Source organism: Tripterygium wilfordii, chromosome 11 (genome assembly GCF_013401445.1).
Source record: "Tripterygium wilfordii isolate XIE 37 chromosome 11, ASM1340144v1, whole genome shotgun sequence".
In the NCBI taxonomy this organism is placed as follows: Eukaryota; Viridiplantae; Streptophyta; class Magnoliopsida; order Celastrales; family Celastraceae; genus Tripterygium; species Tripterygium wilfordii.
This window is the reverse complement of record NC_052242.1, coordinates 14215440-14234742: the sequence shown is the minus strand read 5'-3', so window position 1 is coordinate 14234742 and position 19303 is coordinate 14215440. Positions and strand designations below refer to the sequence as shown.

Here is a 19303-nt window from a genome sequence, read left to right as displayed (position 1 = left end):
TAGGTGAATACTTCTAACAATAGTTATGACTCAGACCGGACATTCCATAACGGGTGGATACTTCTATGGCCACCGACCACCGTCCACCGATTTTTATCAATTCGGGCCCCTAGCGGATAGGCTAGACCCATGTTTTGTGTAAATAAAAGTGTGGGCATCAAAGGCCCGTCGCCTTTAAGCACTAGTAAGTCGCCACCACCTAAAGCCCATAAGGCCCATAACCAAAGTCTGACTCACGCGTACCAAGACACAAGTGCACAGAAAGTAAGAAAAAAAAAATTATTAAAAATTAAAAATAATAATTTTAACTCCCGAGAGAGAGAAAGAGGAGAGAGAATCAACGTAATGGGTCGTGTCGGGGAGGTCCCAGGACCAACAATGGCGACGAAGAAGAGAAAGAAGAAGGGACGCCCTTCTCTTTTAGATATTCAAAAGCGTACTCTCAAGCAAGAACAGAAACTGCAACGGAATCCTAATTCGAAAAACCCTAATGTTTCTTTCGATTGCATTGAGAGCCGGAACCGCCGATCCATTCGCCGGAACACTATCACGGATGGGAATTCCGCGGCACAGGAGTGGATTGGAGCCGAAGATGACGACGACGAGCGAAAAGAGAAGAAGCAGAAGCCGTTGATCGGATTGAACTTGCAGAATCATAATCTAATTCACGGTGCCTATGGGTCGAATTCGGACATGGATATCGAGAATCTCGGGGCGGATCTCAAGAGGAAAAGGATCGCCGATGGTAGTCTCGGATCTGATTTAATGGTGATCACCGTCTTTTGCACCTTCGCCTCAAATTGATTAACAATTTTCTTGAAACGAAAGCTTAATTTTTATTTTTTTTTTGGTGATTTTAAGATTATTCTTTCTTTCTATATGTTTTATGGGTTTTAGGTTTGAATGTTAATGGGCATTCGCGCGTTTTTTGAAATTATGGACCGGGGTTGTTTGGATCTGAGGATTTCAGTGCATGTGGTTGACTCGAACAGTTTTCTTTGAGGGACGTAATTCTTTATTTATTAATGGATTTACTTTTTTAAAATCTGGGTGTTGGTGGGTTTCATTTTTTTTTCTTATTTAGTATGTCCTAATTTAAATTTTCTGTTATTATTTTTTTATCCTCGATTCCTTGTAAATAAATTATGAAAATAATAGACTTCTCAGACAATCTTGTCCGAAGTGAGGAGCTAAATTTTAGCCTGTACTTCCATCTGCTTTTAGTCTTTTACTATGATATTATTCCCTTTTCTTTCTTCCATAAAAATTCAATAGTTTCTTTTTCTTTTCTTTTTTGTCTTTTTGGGGTTTTATGGTTGATTTTTTTTCTCCCATGAGGACTATGTTCTTGCAGGGTGGAAGGGTTTGGAAAGCGACAGACACTCTTCATGGTATCAACTATCAATTAAATTGAGTTTCATGAAAAGGATTTGCCGGAAATTTTAAAGTCTGTGGCAGTAATTAATTAAATTGTTATGATAATGTCATTTGCATGTGTACAGGCTCACCTGTGGAGTCTGGCCCCACGACACCTTTGCCAGACAAAAAGTTGCTGGTGTTCATTCTTGACCGGATTCAAAAGTGGGTGTTCTGTTGCTTATTAGGTTTTTCTTTCTGGCAAGCTATTTTTTTCGATTTGGTTTGATCGTTTTGTTTTAATATGCTTGTAGGAAGGACACTTATGGGGTGTTCTCTGAGCCAGTTGATCCGGAGGAGGTGTGTATTTTTTTTTTTTGTTTATCCTGTTAATCTTTACCATAAATGAATAAACTTTCTCACTTCAATGAGGAATCGACTTCTGGAACAGCTTCCGGATTACCATGACATTGTTGAGCACCCGATGGATTTTTCTACTGTGAGGAAAAAACTAGATGGGGGAGCTTATTCCTGCTTGGAACAATTCGAGGTTTGTTTTGCAATATGTGTACTGTTATTTTCAGTATTTTGGGAGTATTTAACCAATTTACGGCACCGGAATTTTATATGTTTTATTTGCACCACTGGAGCAAGCAACATGAAAAGTCTCCTTGATCTTGTGGTGATGCAGTTTTGTTTCAAGAATCAATGCAAGTGTTCTGTTATTTATCCTGACCAACTATTTACTAAGAATTGTTAAATTGTCATTTTGTTCTCGTTGGCGACTTTGTCCATTTTTAGTTCTATATATAGAAGAATTTAAAATATCTGTAGACGCAGTCTCTGTTTGTATGTGGTCTTTAAGAATTGCGTCGTAAATTGCACACATGAATAAGCAGAGTCTTATTTGTTTGTGTGCTTGTTTTACAAACCATTTTAAAGTTGATAGAACATGGATAAATGGTTTTTTTTTCTTCTGTTTAATCCTCAACTGCTTGATTGCAGACATGTGGCTTGTGGTCTTGTTCTACGCAACTTACATACATTACATGCTTGTCATTTACATTTATTGTTATTCTTCTGCATCTATAGCATACATACACTTTTTCAGTACTGAGGCTCTTTTTTGCTAAAACATTTGCATTGATTTGCACAGAAAGACGTTTTCCTGATCTGTTCCAATGCAATGCAGTACAATGAACCAGATACTATTTACTTTCGACAGGTTTGGCCTAGTTTTGACAATGAAGCATTGCTTCCATAGTGGGGTTTGTGTTAATGTTCTGTTGAGAGTTGTGTTTATTGTTCCAGGCACGATCCATCCAGGGGCTGGCTAAGAAAGACTTCGAAAATTTGAGACAAGATAGTGATGATGGGGAACCACAGCCCAAAGTTGTCAGGAAGGGTAGGCCTGCAGGCAAGGGCCTCAAAAAGTCACTTGAAAGATCTCTCTTTGACCGTGTTGGTCCAGAGTTTTCTTCAGATGCAACTCTTGCATCTGGAGGAGATATTGCCAGCTGGTCTAATGGTTATAATTTAAGAAAATCTACTGCATCTAAGTCCCAGCCTGCTGATGTATCAGTTTGGGCCTCTCGTGGATCTCACAGTGGTGAAAACCATGCTACTTGGTCATCTGAATGGGAGAAGGAATTCCCAGGTGGGGGAATTTCTGTTACTCTGATTATCGCTGTTACTTTTATCTTAGATCTTTTTCTTTCTTTTTTGTAATGATGGAACCTGCAGCCACTTCCCTTTGGTGCGCACTGGGTAAAACCATCATGCTTATGCAATAGCCCACAAACCACATAGATCGGGCAAGCACATGGAAAATCCATGTGTGGGCTCATGCATTTGGTGGGATTTGAACCCTGATGGCAAGGAGTACAAGACTCCTAACCACTAGGCCACACCATCATTGGCATTATTTTAGCTCTCTAGATTTTCCCAACTAATATTATTCTCTTGGCTTTCAGCTTCTGTTGTGAGGGCTGTGATGAAGCATGGGAAGAAACATTTTGCCGTAGATGAGAATAAACGCGCCACCTATAAGCATCCAGTGGCTTCTGAGCCGTCTGTTTGGACTACCTTTGACGGAGAACTGGATCAACTCGTGCCGGTTTGTACCTTAAGAAACCTGTTATCAATTAGGCACTTTTTAGCTGGAACTTTTTCTCACAATTTTACTAATTATACAACTTTCAGTCATGGTTAACCTTTTCTATTTTATTCGTTCTAACATATCAGGTAGGTGTAGGTTTGGAGCATGGTTATGCCAGAAGTCTAGCTCGATTTGCGGCAGATCTTGGGCCTGCTGTATGGAAAGTTGTCTCAAAGAAAATTGAGAGTGTTCTGCCTTTCGGACTCGGGTTTGGTCCTGGGTGGGTAGGGGATGACAAGGTAGAGGAATGCTTGGCATTTTTACCTTCCGAGAATCGAAATGTTCTGGACAAATGTGAACCGGAACACCATGTAGGTGGACTTCCACAATCATGTGGAGCTAACTCTATTGTTGCAAGTAGATTCTTCTCGCAGACTCAGGGAGATATGAAGGAAGGCGTCGCAGTATCAAGTTCCCAAGGCGAGTTAAATTCATTGGATGATGTCAATGGAGTAAAACATGTAGTTGCTTTTCAGAATCAACAAAAACCCGTGATTCACTCCAATATGAATGGTTTTAGTGGTGGCTTTGGCTATAATCATCTATCTCCAACGGGGACGCTAAGAATTGAAACACTAACAGAAAATTCTAGTTTTGAAGCCGCTGCAGTGCCTGCTCATTCAATGCCTGGTAATGATTTTGCTTCAAGCAACGGGAATTTGACTGGTAGTTTTCGTGAATTACCCACTGGAAACTCATTGTCAACCGGCTCTGGCTTTGCGTTACAAACAGTAACCCGTGCAGCGGCTGGTCAATCTTCACGGCAGGGATTGTCACGGTTAGGTAAGCAGGAATCCCCACCATTTTCACCTGACCTAAACGTTGGGTTTCTGGCACCAAGTTCACCTGGTACAAATGTTCTGATTTGTTCACCACAGCAGCCAGATTTAGCGTTGCAGCTATGAAAACATGGCTGTTCATTTTTTTCTTATAATTTTTGACATGGTAGATTCTCAAATTGAAAATTGGTCATGGGGATGATGCCATGATTGTCGCATTGGAAAGCTTAGGGAAATCTTTCTGTACAGATCAATATATTATTCTTCTTTCCTTTCGAGGTTCAAAACCACACAGTATTTATATCTCAAATCAGTATTCTCTATTAGTGAAGTTGTCCTTTCTAGTCTTAGTCTTGTCCTTTGAGGAACTATCTTATGGTCCCATCCAACATCTTTTTGGATAGGTAAGTAGGCATGAACCTTGGGAGAACAGCCTGCATCTTGCAGACGACAATAAGACTACCCCATTAACAAGATTGGGTCGGGATCTCGGAAGAACAGCCTGCATCTGTTAATGTCAACAAGATTGGGTCTTGTCAGCAAGATTGGGTCAGGGCTCAGAAGTGGGACAAGCCCACAGAATTAGGATTCCACAAAAAAATATCCTAGCTAGTTGGTTTGAATTCTCGACCTTCAGCATCATAAACCCTAAGTCCGGAGAGATAACCAACTAGACTATCATCAGTATTGAATTCCTTTCCTTCTCCATGTATAAGAACTTTTAAACAATATGATAAAGTATTCCAATCGGCAAAATTAAACCTAAAAAGAGTTGCATTACAAGAAAGGAAGAAAGAAATAATCCCTTTCTCTTCTAACAATCTTACCTAAAAAAAATAAAGCACCAAAAAAGGACATGACAAATTCCTAAAGCACCACTTAAAGAATTAAGTCCCAGACTCCCAATCCCCCAACCTCACCAACCTATATTAACAAACAGTAATATGTATTAATAAAATTGTGAAAACAGGGTCACCTTTGTTTTTTGACCCTCCCAATCAATGTCCTATTTGTGTAAAAGCCATCTTGAATATTCACCTCACCTTTGCCAAGCCATCTTAAGCCCATTAGAAGTTTTATTCCCAAACCATGTTTGTGTCAAATTCTTCAACCTTTCATCTCTAACTTCACAAAACTTGTGAGCCCACCCTTGAGGCTCAATGGCCTCAAACCCCAATCCCGGAGTCCGGTCCTTTGACTTGGGGTTCGTGGCTTTTGTCCAATCCACCACATAAGCCGATACCCTCCTCCTGAACTTGGACTTAAACTCCGGCCACGCTTGGTACTTGTAATGGTTCACCAATGCAACCTCCATGCTCACTTGCTTGCTCCTGTAATTCTCCTTCAACGCAAAATGATGAATCACATTAAGCAACGAATGATCAATTGCATCCAACAGAACAATAGATTTGTGCCTGTTCTCCTCCAGTCTCCGACACGTATACCCTTGTGTCACTCCCTCAACTGGATGTTGTTTCTGATCCGACGGCCCGAATTCATTACAACTCAACGAGACTTGCCCAATCTGATGATGATGATGACGCTCCGATGATGATGGTAACAAGGACTTGAGCATTTGATCTGATGGGTTCTCTGAATTATTCCAATTTGGACCAAAAATGAATTCGTCGACATCAACATACATTGTCCAAGAACACGAATCGTTAGCGTATACAGCCCCATGAGAGAAACCAGCTTCTTGGGTCTTTGGCCAAATCCATAACAGAGTTTCAATGTCATAACCCTCTTGATTAAGATCCTTAACGATCGTCTGCAAATCATCGTCGCTGTTGTTATCGTATAATATGAACCGGTCGACGCCGATTTTTGAATGGTAAGTAATCCACTCCCTTAAGAATTTGGCCACGTTGTAGACCATTGTGCATGCGCACAATAAGGATTTTCTCCTTGGGAGTGCTATTGTGAGCGGGGGATTGTAGTACGCAACGGAGGGGACCAGCAGGTTTTCTCCAGAAATTTCGAGGGAGATTTTGATTTTGTGTCTATCATCATCCTCCCCGCCAGAATCGAACGCCGTTACGTTCGGGTGCGGACACCGGAACACCTCCTGCGTGGAGCTAGTGACGGCCGTTTTCGCGCCGTTATTGCCGAACACGCAATTGAACTCGCTTGGAGACCTGTTGATACCTTGACGGTTATTCATTCCCTTGGCGAATAACACGACGTCGTCTTCGGTCGAAAACGATTCGTATGCCATGAAACTCCACTGGATCATCATTGGCGCCGCCTCCGAAGACTTTTCCTTCTCCGGAGATCGAGTCAATAACACCGACTGCAGGAACATCTTCCGGCGGCGCGCGCTTTCCGGAAACAAGCACTTGAACGTCGTCTGGTTCGTAGACGGCAAGACCCCGGCGAAAATCGCCTTTGAAGTAGCATTATTCGCGTAAAGACACCATAGACTCTCTCCCGAATCTACAACACTCCGCGGAGACACAATCATCAGAACCTCCCAATCCGGCAACAGAACCGAAACTGAATCGACGGAGCTATCTTTGACGGACGACACCCGACGATTCAATCCGCGGCTGAGCTCCTCATCAACATTCTCCGTAATCGTTATCGCGTGGCTGGAAGGATTCGTGATCTTAGGTCTGGTTGGCGGGAAATCGAGGTCGGTCTGGTAGTTTACATCGCGTGATCCATAGAAGGAGACGGAGAGGAAGGCGAGGAGAGAGAGGAAGGCGAAGACAAAGAGCTTTGAATTGGCTCTGCGACTCATGGTTTCAACAAGAAGGACGAAATTTCCCTTGGCGAGGCCTGGTGGTGAAGAGAGAGGTTTCTTTGGAGTTGCCATGGACGAGGATTCATGGAAGCTCTTTCTCAACGACAAGCTCTTTCCCCTTTTTCCGTTTTTGAAGAAGAAGAACAACGGTAAGGGGTTGCATAGAAATTTCGGTGCTACTTGGTTTAATTTCTAACGAATTCGATTTGATGATTTTTAAAATTAAAAAATACAAATTTGAAAAGATTTGGAATTAATTTCAATTTTGGTCAAATTGTGGATATAAAAAGACAATGTTGCGTCATCCTAGGACTATCAAAGATAATTTAGCAAGGACACGTCATTCTTTTTTGTTGATTTATTATTTTTCTTTTTTTAATTTGGAATGGGTTTAATTTAGATTTTGTAAAAATATTTAAAAATTCAAATCGGATCAAGCAAATGAAGGAAATCAATATTAATTTTTTACTTATCATCATTTTTGTGAGATATCAAATCTTAATTAATTTTGTTTCCATATAATTGGACATGTCACCATCCTCGACTCCTTGTATGTGGACTAAGCCTTTTTATATTGTTTAAGATTATTCTTTAGACAAACCATGTACTAATTTCCTTATAAGTTAACAAATTTTTGGTGTACGAATTATTTATTGCCATATAAAAAAAAAACAAAATTATTTGTTGCCATATTTATTTTCATTGGATTTGGTCCTCCAATGGTCACCAACCAAAAGAAGTTATATATATCTCTCCATTTTAATTGATTATAAATGCGACCTTAATAAGGATTAATGGTGAGAATCGACTCTAATGCCATAGATAATTAATGTCCATTCACTGTGCTAACTGTTTATATCCCACACAATTTATTATAATTGATTTTTAGAATTATATTATATATTAAAAAAATATGGGTAAGAATTATTTTATATATATATATATATTAAAAATGATGATGAGGATGGCTTGTGAAGAATGCAAAGCTCAGCCTTGACCTTTGCATGCATGCACGTATCGTATATTTGGGGAATTGCCAAATCCATCGAGGATTACCTTTTCGCATGTGGGCCCTCCACCTCTTTTTGCGACTTTTTTTAGTCATTTATTGTTTCAAAAGTCTCGGTTGGCCTACCTTGCGAGCACGTTTAGAATTTACAATATGTCGAAGAAAATTCTATAAAGAAAATAGGATAGATGATTAAAAGATATCTTAACTTCTTAAATCGTAACATGTTAATGTTTAGGAGAGAAATAATCAAATACTTATAGGTTTCTAGTGTTGATAATCATTTGGGTGATAGTCTAGTTGATGAATTTAAACCGTATGAACTTAGAAAGTTACGAATTCGATTCTCACTAGAAATAAGGGTTGGGTTTTGCCTCAACTTACCTTATTTCAAGTGGAAAAATTTTATACACATGGGATTGACAATTCAAATTTAAACCTTGTTGTAAATCCACACCTCCATACTTTCTACTTGATAATATTTACGAAAAATTATTGGCAATATCAATCCGAGACTCTCCTTGAATGGCACACAAATTAAAGTCCGTTTTTCCAACTTTACGCCTATATATAAATATATAGGATGCCAACATTGATCTTCAATTTTCTGTTCGTGAATTCCTTCCATGTTAAGCTCGATCCATGCATCTTACTTAATTTTACCCTTTATTCAATCCTTCAATTAAGTGCAAAAAAAAAAGAAGCTAACACGACTGCAACTGCAGCAAGATCAAGCAGCTTGTGTGGGTAAAACCTCCCATGGGCCTTTGGCCCAGCAGATTGCTTGGATTACTGCAGATTGCACATGCATAGATAAGCTAGCAGATGTCAGTTATCATTGTAGTTTCCGTTGATTTCATCATGGAGCAGATATTGATGTCAAAGTTCTAAATTTAATTTGCAGTCCTAACTCAGGTAAAGAGGTTCACTCAACAACATTATAACATGCTAATTACAGGAATTTTAGGGATTGGTGGTAATGCCCACTTTTGCTATATGTCTACTTCAACATTGCATGAAAATTCTGATTTCTCATGTTTTGATTTTGAGCCACCAAAACAAACACATATGTAGATAGTAGATAGTGCATGATTGCACCTAATTTCTTGATCTTTCAGTCCCAATTCTTATATTTGTCAACACTTTCAATGTTTCCAATCACATCCCTTATTTTGCTTAACTTTCCATAGTTAGCTCATCCTGCAAATTAAGGTCACGTCAACTATTTTGTTTGTTTAGGCCAACTTTTCTTGATATAGAAAGTCCCTCTTTGTTTGAAAGTTGCCTAACATGCAAAATCATTGACACATAATCTTTGGATGCCATATGAAATGATATGAAAAATGAGATTCTCAAGACTAAAAATCTCACATCTATCTAGCATGCATGTCGAATGATTTATACGCAAAGTCCAACTCTTCTCACATCAAAGACGTGTTTTCTAGGTTTAAGAATCAATGGCAACAACCTATTAAGAACAAATTTGTGCGAATCCATGGCCCAAGGCTGACAATATATTTAATGTGTTTAGGTTGAGAATTTCAACATAGATTGATTTATTTGTTAGTTTTATGTAAATATATACATATAATATTTTAAATAAAAATACCTTTTTATCCCAAAAATACATATAATCTTAAGACGGGCCAATTTAACTTTTGATAACGGAAAGATTGGCTATTTTGTAATTTAGTCACCATATATTCAAAACATTCGAACTTGGTAATAGAAAGTTTAAAATCGTTTCAATTTGCATAATCGGACAAATTTCTCAATATCCGGACAATAAACTTATGACTTTTATTCCCCACCTACTGAGTTTGATTGCCCGAAATGTCCATAATCTAATGGATTGTTCAAATCGGAGTAATTTTTAAATTTTGAATTCCTAAGTTGAAACGTTTAAACATTCGGTGATTAAATTGAAAAAATGATTAATCTTTCAGTGAAGTTGAATCAACCCATCTTCAAACCTATACAAGAAGTTTTATGACAAATCCAACCGGACCTAGCCCAATAGAGACTGAAAATGGTGTTTATATAGGTCATTAATCGGAATACAGTTCGATCTTAACTAGGATTAAGGGGAAGCGAACCATCAGTGTCAAAACAGCGAAATCCAGCTGCCACGAAGGGCAAGAGCGTAAAATCAGTCTCATCGTCCAACCGGAACGTTTAAATCCTCGAATCCAATGAGAACACCAGAGAGCGAGCCCTGCCCTACGGGAAACGGAGTGGTGGGAGTGCGTAGAAAAAGAAAGCAAGGAGAGCGACTTCTGCACAACAATGCATTAAATGCAACAAAAATTCACAAAAAAAATATATAATTTTGAGCGAAAAAAGGCCCACCCTCATCATCATTCACTGTAAACCAAGACACCGTTGAATGTGCCGCTTTATTAGCGTCTTCTCTCTCACCATATTTAGGACAAACCCCACCGAGCTCATCTCTCTTTTTGCCCCTCCCCTTCTTACCCTCTGTTTACCTATCTATCTGCCACCGAAATCTGCCCAGAGCTGTTTTAGTTAAATGTAATTGAATCCAATTTGTTTTGTCTTTTTCTCTGTGGTGGTTTTTTTTGGTGGGTGGGTGGGTTGTATGTATGTGTATATGCAGATACATATGCAGATGGGTTTATAAGGAGTGTTTGGTTTTTGGGTTTTGCGGGTACTTCGGCGGGTTTCGCGGATTGAGATCTTAAAAGACTGTACATTGTGGGTGTTTTTTGGTTTTTGGTTTTTTTCCCCTTTGTAGGGTTCTTTGATCTCTCTCCCCCCCGTTCGGATAGAAGAATTCGAAGCCCCTCCCACTCCTCTCTCTCTCTCTCATGGATTAGGATTTTTAATTTTTATAGGTTAATTTGATTCCATTGAGAGAGAGAGGAAATGAGCTGCTTTTCCTGTTTAACTCCACATCGAAAGGATATAAAGGTCGATATTGAAAGCGGGTCTCGCTGGGGTTCGCGTGATTCTGTCGATTCCTTAGGTTCTGCTTTTGTCTCCTTTCACGATTCATTGAATGGGTGTTCGTGTTTTCGTTTGTTTATATTGATTTGTGGATTTTGCTGTTGCAGGGAGTGGGAAAGGAAAGTCTAAGGTTGTAAGCGGTGGTAAGGAATTTCTTTTTTTCAAATATACTATATTGTGTAAGAAAATGTAGTAGTTGTGGAATTTCTTTTTATTCTTTTTGTTTAATTGAGTTTTTGTTCTGGTAGAAAATGAAAAGTTGAACGGCAATGGCCATGGCAAAAATAGCAGTCAAACAAGCGATGGTGGGGCGCGCAGCTTTACATTTCGTGAGCTTGCAACGGCTACAGGGAACTTCAGGGAAGCCAATTTGATTGGTGAAGGGGGTTTTGGAAGGGTTTACAAAGGTCGCTTGGAATCTGGCCAGGCAATGTTCGACCTTTGTCACTTTTTAATTCGTGCATGTGCATGATACTCTCAAGTCTCGACTAATTATGTGTTTAATATCTGGTTTTGTGGGAATGTATACTGATCATGTTTACTGTTGGTTCCCTCGATATATGATATATCACTCCTCTGTGGAAAGCTAATCCATGAATGCATGTAATGCCATTAGATGGAAGAATACTCTGTCATGAGTATGTTTTCTAATGTTCTCATTTGTCTGGTAGTATGCTTTGCTGGTGTTTTCAGAATGTCGTTTTGGAATCCAAATAATGTCTTTATATAGAATAGATTCAGTTGTACATTTGATGATGTTCGCATTGATTGTGGTGTAACATGTACGACGACATCTCTAGATTGGAAAGTTAATAATGTCTCTTGATGAGAGAATTTTTGTAATCGGAGAGAATTTTGGTACCGATTATTCATTCTATTATTTGTGTTGATAGCTTTCCTATATGCTGGTTCTTGAAAGTGTCCTTCGTAAATTTTTGTAATTCCTTCCGTAATAAGTATATATTGTTTCCATTTGTCTTTTTCCATAATTGAAATGTTTGCGATTATGATTCTCATTTGATTTTACTGTCCAGGTTGTTGCCATCAAACAACTTAATCACGATGGTCTTCAAGGGTTTCAGGAATTTATTGTGGAGGTTCTAATGTTGAGCCTCTTACACCATGTTAACCTTGTCACTTTGATTGGCTACTGCACTACTGGGGATCAAAGACTATTGGTCTACGAATACATGCCAATGGGTAGTTTGGAAGATCACCTTTTTGGTAAGCCTCTCAAGCACTTTTTGGCTGAATTTTTCTTCCTTGCTGAAAAATAAAAGGAAATGGATGCTCGAGATTTATCTTATTTCTATTAGAGGCCAATTGTACCAAATATGTCCTGTATGCCTAAGTTTTTAATTTATTGGTGGGTTTAACTAAAAGGATATGGTTAGGCGTGGAAAAATGGACTTCTGTCCTAATAGCTAGTAGCCTGATTCTGATATTATTTTTTTATTCCACTTAAGTCAGTAGCTTGTTTTTCAGCACCATGTATTAATTGATTCAAGCAGATGCCTTGTTAGAATTGTCCTAGTTCGTAGTTCACACTTTTAAAACTCTGCAACTTTTATTCACTTCAAAGTTGAACCATCTACTACTATACATACTTCAAGCCAGGCCACTGATTTGGGACACCCATCTAAACGTAGTGATGGATGGGCAAGCAGCTCAGTGATTGCTTAGGTTGGCCAAATGCATGAGAATCACTGAGGTAGGGTCAAATATATACATTCTTAACCACTGTTAGCGAACAGTTATTGTGTATTGGCGTGGTTTCAATTTCTTCTTTAACATAATATAAGAATAGATTGTAATGATTTCTGAGTTACGTACCTCTAGGTTGTTTCCTTCTTACAATCCCACAATTCTGGGGAAGATTTTTTACAATGTCTCCATTTTACTGTGGAAATGGAGCCGCCGATTAGGAGATTATGTATGTCCCCTTTTGTTCAGAAGCACTGTTTTTGAATATTGATTGCAGCTTGCATTGTGATAGTACTGTAAATTCATTTTGATCGTGGGATTGCTTAATTTCATTTTGTTATGTGTTCTCATGGATGACAGGTTGTTAGCTTTGTTATGGAATATAGTGGCACTAATTGTTAAATTATCTGTTAAATTTTCATGCCCATTAGTCGGAGCACCTAAAAAAATTATCATTTCAACATCATTGTCAGCAATCATATTTTTAATGTATTACCATTTTTTCCAGATCTGGACCCAGAAAAAAAGACACTGAGCTGGAACACTCGCATGAAGATTGCGGTCGGTGCTGCCCGTGGTCTCGAGTATCTGCATTGCAAAGCAAACCCACCTGTTATCTACCGCGACTTGAAATCTGCAAATATTTTGCTAGATAATGACTTCAGTCCAAAATTATCAGATTTTGGACTTGCAAAACTGGGACCTGTCGGGGACAATACACACGTTTCAACCAGAGTGATGGGAACATATGGATACTGTGCCCCTGAGTATGCAATGAGTGGCAAATTGACTCTCAAATCTGATATTTATAGCTTTGGTGTGGTTCTTTTGGAGTTAATAACGGGGCGGAAGGCCATAGATTTGTCCAGAAGACAAGAAGAGCAAAACCTAGTTAGTTGGGTGAGTAAGAGTTTCACACTTTTCATGTATTGTCAAGCTCTGGATTTAATTACTATGCTTGGCTGAGTAATTTGATCCATTAGTTTGGCAATAGTAAAAAATTCTGATTATGCCATCTGTTTTTTTTTCCCTGGTTCTAGTCTCGTCCATTTTTGAAGGATCAGAAGAGATTCCCTCAATTGGTGGATCCTCGGCTGCACGGGCGGTACCCTCGGCGTTGTCTAAACTATGCAATTGCTATTACTGCAATGTGTCTAAACGAGGAACAAAATTTCCGCCCTTTTATTGGGGATATTCTTGTGGCACTTGAATATTTGGCTTCTCAGTGTCACAACTATGAAGCACGAGTCCACAATACCGCGTCACCATCGACCTTGCAACAAAAGTGAGGCAACTTGTCTCGGGGCCTATAACTGGAAGTAGTCCGATATCTTTTTCCGCACAGCTGGAGACAAGCTCTAAAACTCTTCTATTACCTTGTAAGTCCGTTGTTATTGAGATTCTTGTATTATTATTGTCATCATCTCGGTTGCTGAGAGCTCCCCGAAATAGACGGTAAGAGAAGGTGCTTGATGTATCCCTAAGCAAAAGCCGGGTTGTCGTTAGGATACTAGAATGAATTGCTTTTAAATGGCAACCTGTTTGGTGTTAACATGGGTTGGTTATTGATCTTAGTGTATCTAGTTGCAGGTAACTCGAATAGTTATACATTGGCCAGCTATGGATTTATTAGTTTCTCTTCTACTTGGCTGTTTTTGCTTCTCATTTCTCTACCTAGTGAAGGAGCATGACACTATACTTTCTGATATATAGTAACCTAGTAAATTTCACATTCTAACTTATTTGAGATGTGGTGCTTGTGGTTGCAGGTATGTCAAACCCAGATGGATTCTCTCTATTACCAAATGTTAGAATATATTTTACATGTAGATTATATATATACACATAGATATGCATCCCAGATTGGTTATTGTTTTCATGTATGTTTATATATATATTGAATTTTGGGAGTTGGAGTGGGGCATTTTCTGTTTATCAATGAAAGTAGATGATAAATGCAGGGGTTGACAGTATCATTACCGTGAATATACAGCCCTAGTACCGTGAATATGTTAGATCACACCTGTACTCTATCTCCTTCATGTGTGAATGAAGATATTTAATTATTAAACTTGTCTTGCCCCGTTTCCGGGGGTTCGTGAGACTTTAACCCTGAAGTCCTAAACGAACAAATATGGATACATGTTTTGTATATAATATGTATTAACATGACCAAGTCATTCTTTTGTATGTGTATCGTTCTTACGCATATGAGTTATACAATGTGTGTATACATATGGTTTAGTATTGAATATTGATTAAAGTCAAGAATCGGAAAGCATAAGCCTTGACTTTCGTCAACTCGAATTATATATGTTTGAAATGGGTGGCCGTCAACGCTAAATATTTCTTCCGCGTTGCCTTTGGGGAAGTTGCCGTTGATTTCCTGTCTCGAATTATTTAGTCATCTTTGTCCAAACAAAGCCAAGATCGCTGTCTGTCACGATTTCTCCTTTCTTTATATTTTTAATTTCCTCCTTCATAAATTATTCACAAAGCAAGATCCGTGAAGTCAATGAAGTCGCGGGGTCAATCCGTTGGTATAGGGACTCACTTTCCGGGAAACTAGAGAGAGAACGCAAAGGAAAGAAATAGAATACTTTTAAACATCACTTGGCATCTGAAAATAGAGTATATATATTTGGGGATTCTCAATCCAGGGATAGAGAGGAGAGGAGCAAATATGGGAAACATCTGCTTTAGAAATCGTCGAGTAGAAGTGAATCATCACAATTCGGACACCACCACCACCAAGACTCCAAGCACAGGTAATTAAGAAATTAAGCCCTTTTGATCTGTTTGGTTGGAGAGAAAAGACACCAAACCTTAATTTCCAATTTCACACTAACTAAAGTAGGATCAGATTTTTCTTTCTTCTTTTTTTCTTTCTTTCTCTTCAAAATCTTCAATTTTTTTTATTTTTTTTTTTCTGTCTTCGTTTTATGATTCAATAGATGATATCTTATAGTTTTTCTTCTTCATTGGTGCAAAAACAGAGAGGGACAATAGCTTGGTCAGAAACATTACTGGAAGCAAAGAATATGCCAATGAACAAGTTTGTTTGGAAAGTGAAGCAAATACTTCCACAACTAACATCAGGGCATCAAGTGGGACAATTCCTACACCAAACCTTAAAATCTTCACATTAGCAGAGCTGAAGAGTGCAACCAACAACTTCAGATCAGTGCTCAGTGAAGATGGGTTTGGGAGGGTCTTCAAGGGTTGGGTTGACGAGAAGACCTATGCACCATCCAAGACTGGTGTTGGTACGGCTGTTGCTGTCAAGAAGTCAAACCCTGATAGCTTTCAAGGCTTAGAGGAATGGCAGGTCTCTTCCTTCCTTTTCATTTTCTTTTAAGAAGTTCACTTTTTTTTTTTTATTGCTTAATATCAACATTGGAATCTAATTAATTCCTTAACTTTTTGAAAATTTCTGTGTACAAAAGAGTCTGGTGATTGAAATTGAGAACTCAAAGTTGAAAATTTTTTCAATATGAACATTGGGCATATCTTCTATTACTCGGAAAGTCAAATTGTTGATGTGACATAACAAAAATCAACATACCGAATCTGTCCAAATAGTGAGGAATCTATCTGTGTATGCATATTGAAATAATTTTCAACTTTGGGTTCCCCTAAATTGAAACATTTGAACATTCAATGACTGAGTTGGACCTGATCAACTGTTTCAGTGAGAAAAAATTGGATTTCCCCTGGCATTCTATGTACACATACTGAGACCCATGTTTGGGTGCAGGCTGAAGTGAAATTTCTAGGCAAGTTTTCACATCCTAACCTAATCAAGCTATTGGGGTACTGTTGGGAGAAATCACAGTATCTACTTGTCTACGAGTACATGCCAAATGGGAGCTTGGAGAACCAACTCTTTAGACGTAAGAACCATTTCATATATATATATATATATACCCATTAAATATTAGTAACAATTATTACCTTAAATTCTTTTTTTTTTGGGGTCTAATTTAGAGGATGGAGAACCACTTTTATGGGAAACTCGACTTAAGATTGCAATTGAAGCAGCAAGGGCGCTCGATTACTTGCACACATTGGAGAATTGTGTCATTTACAGAGACTTTAATTCTTCAAATATTTTGTTGGATGGGGTAATTGCTCTTTACCTTCTTCATTTTTGTTCATTTCATGTTGATAATTAAATTGTTAATTTTTCATAGAGATGTGTTTTGCAGACCTTCAATGCAAAACTTTCTAATTTTGGCCTTGCGAAATTTGGCCCAATAGATGGCAACTCTCATGTAAGTACTAGGGTTATGGGGACGTATGGTTATGCAGCACCAGAATACATTGCCACTGGTAAGCACATATTTTTTCTTCATGTTTAGTCATTCGGTCCATACTATTTTTAAAAATGGGCACGTTTTTGGAATCTGGAGACTTCACAATTTATTAAAACTGTAGAATTTATAATTTTAATCCAATGATTTGAGACATGTGCGTTTTTTTTTTTATTTAAAATTTATCTAATTTTTTCTCCACTATTAGTATTGGATTGTAAACTTCAGAAAATTATGGAGTGCTGCCAAGGCCTCGTAGAATTAATGTGAACTAATGATTGAGCTGAATTTGTAGGTCACTTATACGTGAAGAGTGATGTGTACGGATTCGGTGTGGTGTTGCTTGAAATGTTGACGGGCTTACGGGCCATTGGCAGAAATCAAAGCTCAGAAAAGTACAATCTGGTGGATTGGGCCAAACCCTCTCTATCTAGCAAAAGCAAGCTCAAGAAAATAATGGACACAAGGCTAGAGATGAAGTACCCAATAAGTGGAGCAATGAAAGCAGGTGAGCTTATACAAAAATGTCTAGAATTCGACCCCAAACGCAGGCCATGCATGAAGGATGTTTTGGATGATTTGGTGAGGATAAGTGAGATCAAAGAGAAATCCCAAGGAAAGAAAATCTAATGGCTTTATCAATAATTGGAAAGAAACAGAAAGTCATCAACGATCACAAGCACGATGGTAAAAAAAATCAGTATGAAGGGGCACTTGGTTCTTATTTGAATGAGTGGGAGTGTGAGATGGGCGTGATTTGTAATAATGAGTGGGGTGAGTATCACTATATTTGTATGAAATAAATAGTGAGTATGATGAGTGTGATAATTTTAATAGTATAATTTATATTTTGTTTTTTTTCCTTTTAAAAATAAAAATATTATTAAAATAAGATATAAAGTCTTTTGAACATTAAAATTCATTCGAGGTAAAACGAGTTTTGGATTCCACCTTATCAAAATCAACCAAACAAGTGAATAAATGATTTTCACATTCATCGCACCATCATTCCAACTCTAAATGGCAATCAAATTCTCCGTTAGTGCATGTAGTTTCATATTAATTAATAGATTCTAGGCCTGTTTGGTGGGGCGATGCTACCAACCAAACAAGTTGAATAAGCCAATGTTAGACCACTCATTGAAAGTTATTTTACACAAAAATTAAATTTTAATAATAAATATAATATAATTTTCACAGTTTATTTATGAGCTACCATCATCTAAAAGTTTTTCAAATACCTCACAATCTCTGTTTGGAAATAACTTTTCTGAGACTATTTCTTAACTTGATTTTGAGTTCAGATTTTGAAAATAAAAATGTGTTAAGAAATTCATTTGGAAATATTCTTTAACACAATTTTCTAAGATCCAATTAAGATCGGAGGTCCAAATTGACTACGGCCACTTATGCTTGTCGGAAGTCGATTTCGCGCCGGAGACCTCCATTACAAACCTGACTTGATCTCCACCCCAACCGCTTCAACTCCCAAAACCACACCCACCCATCTTGCACCACCTGTGGTTGTTGTGCCTCCTCCTTCCCCAACCCCAGCCCCTTCTTTCGAAGAAAGTGCATATTTGAACCAGAAAAGGATCTTCATTCTCTCCTAAATCGACCAGAACAGGGCACGCTCGATTCAGAAGAGCACTTGTGGTCATCGTCGTCTTCGGTGAGACTGAAACAAGTAATTGCCGTCGTCGGCGTTCAAGAACACAAATCGTCGGCATTGTCTTCTTCTCTATAGAGAAAGTGCATATCTAATGTAGGACACTTTTCGTATTATTTACTTAATTATTATGAATTTTTATTGTGTTATCAAGAGCTTTATTTTTAGTAGTTAATAGGAATTTTAGTTAGATTAATATTTCTAATTTCATATCTATTAGGGTTTCATAATTTTAATATTTATAAGGTTATAAGTCGTCTAAAATCTTTGAAATAAAATAAATGTACGTTATTTTGAGGTTTTTATCAATTTTCTTGATGGATTTCAAGTTATGTTGGCTCCTATTGGTGGCCAGACAGAAGAGCTCTGGTGAGTGGCAGTGTTATATCGTGAGAGTGGGAGGGAGACAAGGAGAGAGAAAGAGAGAGATGGAAGTGTTTATAACTTTATATAGATAAAAAAGCTTAGATGACATGTTGATGTGGATTGCGACATGGGATTAGGAATAATTGGGACAAAAATTATTCGGCTATTTAACAGGGTTGTACCGCGGGAGAGAAGTACATGTAATATTGATTAAAGTCAAGAATGATATATATATG

The 19303-nt window shown here is 38.1% G+C and overlaps 3 protein-coding genes and 1 pseudogene across 4 annotated transcripts; 3 read left to right on the top strand and 1 right to left on the bottom strand.

Annotated features, from left to right (window-relative positions):
* Window positions 1-27: 27 nt before the first annotated feature.
* On the top strand, window positions 28-4619 carry LOC120009146. Its single transcript, XM_038859609.1, has 9 exons — window positions 28-768; window positions 1355-1391; window positions 1503-1581; window positions 1671-1716; window positions 1808-1906; window positions 2513-2581; window positions 2668-3013; window positions 3330-3472; window positions 3601-4619. The coding sequence occupies exons 1-9, from the start codon at window positions 130-132 to the stop codon at window positions 4417-4419; spliced, it is 2277 nt and encodes a 758-aa protein (XP_038715537.1). The 5' UTR covers window positions 28-129; the 3' UTR covers window positions 4420-4619.
* A 405-nt stretch (window positions 4620-5024) lies between these two features.
* Window positions 5025-7325, bottom strand: LOC120009147 (glycosyltransferase family 92 protein RCOM_0530710-like). Its single transcript, XM_038859610.1, has one exon. The coding sequence runs from the start codon at window positions 7109-7111 to the stop codon at window positions 5333-5335; it is 1779 nt and encodes a 592-aa protein (XP_038715538.1). The 5' UTR covers window positions 7112-7325; the 3' UTR covers window positions 5025-5332.
* A 2951-nt stretch (window positions 7326-10276) lies between these two features.
* On the top strand, window positions 10277-14643 carry LOC120009149 (probable serine/threonine-protein kinase PBL21). 2 transcript variants are annotated; one of them, XR_005470614.1, is made up of 7 exons: window positions 10277-11034; window positions 11123-11158; window positions 11264-11442; window positions 12050-12239; window positions 13228-13619; window positions 13760-14098; window positions 14489-14643. XR_005470614.1 is itself a non-coding variant. In XM_038859611.1 (6 exons), exons 1-6 carry the CDS (start codon window positions 10935-10937, stop codon window positions 14006-14008), a joined length of 1146 nt encoding a protein of 381 aa, XP_038715539.1. In that variant the 5' UTR covers window positions 10277-10934; the 3' UTR covers window positions 14009-14361. The 2 variants fall into 2 exon arrangements, 1 of the variants encoding a protein (XP_038715539.1); XM_038859611.1 differs by lacking the exon at window positions 14489-14643 and having other exon boundaries at window positions 13760-14361.
* Window positions 14644-15234: 591 nt separating this feature from the next.
* On the top strand, window positions 15235-17892 carry LOC120009148 (annotated as a pseudogene).
* The last annotated feature ends 1411 nt before the right edge of the window (window positions 17893-19303 follow it).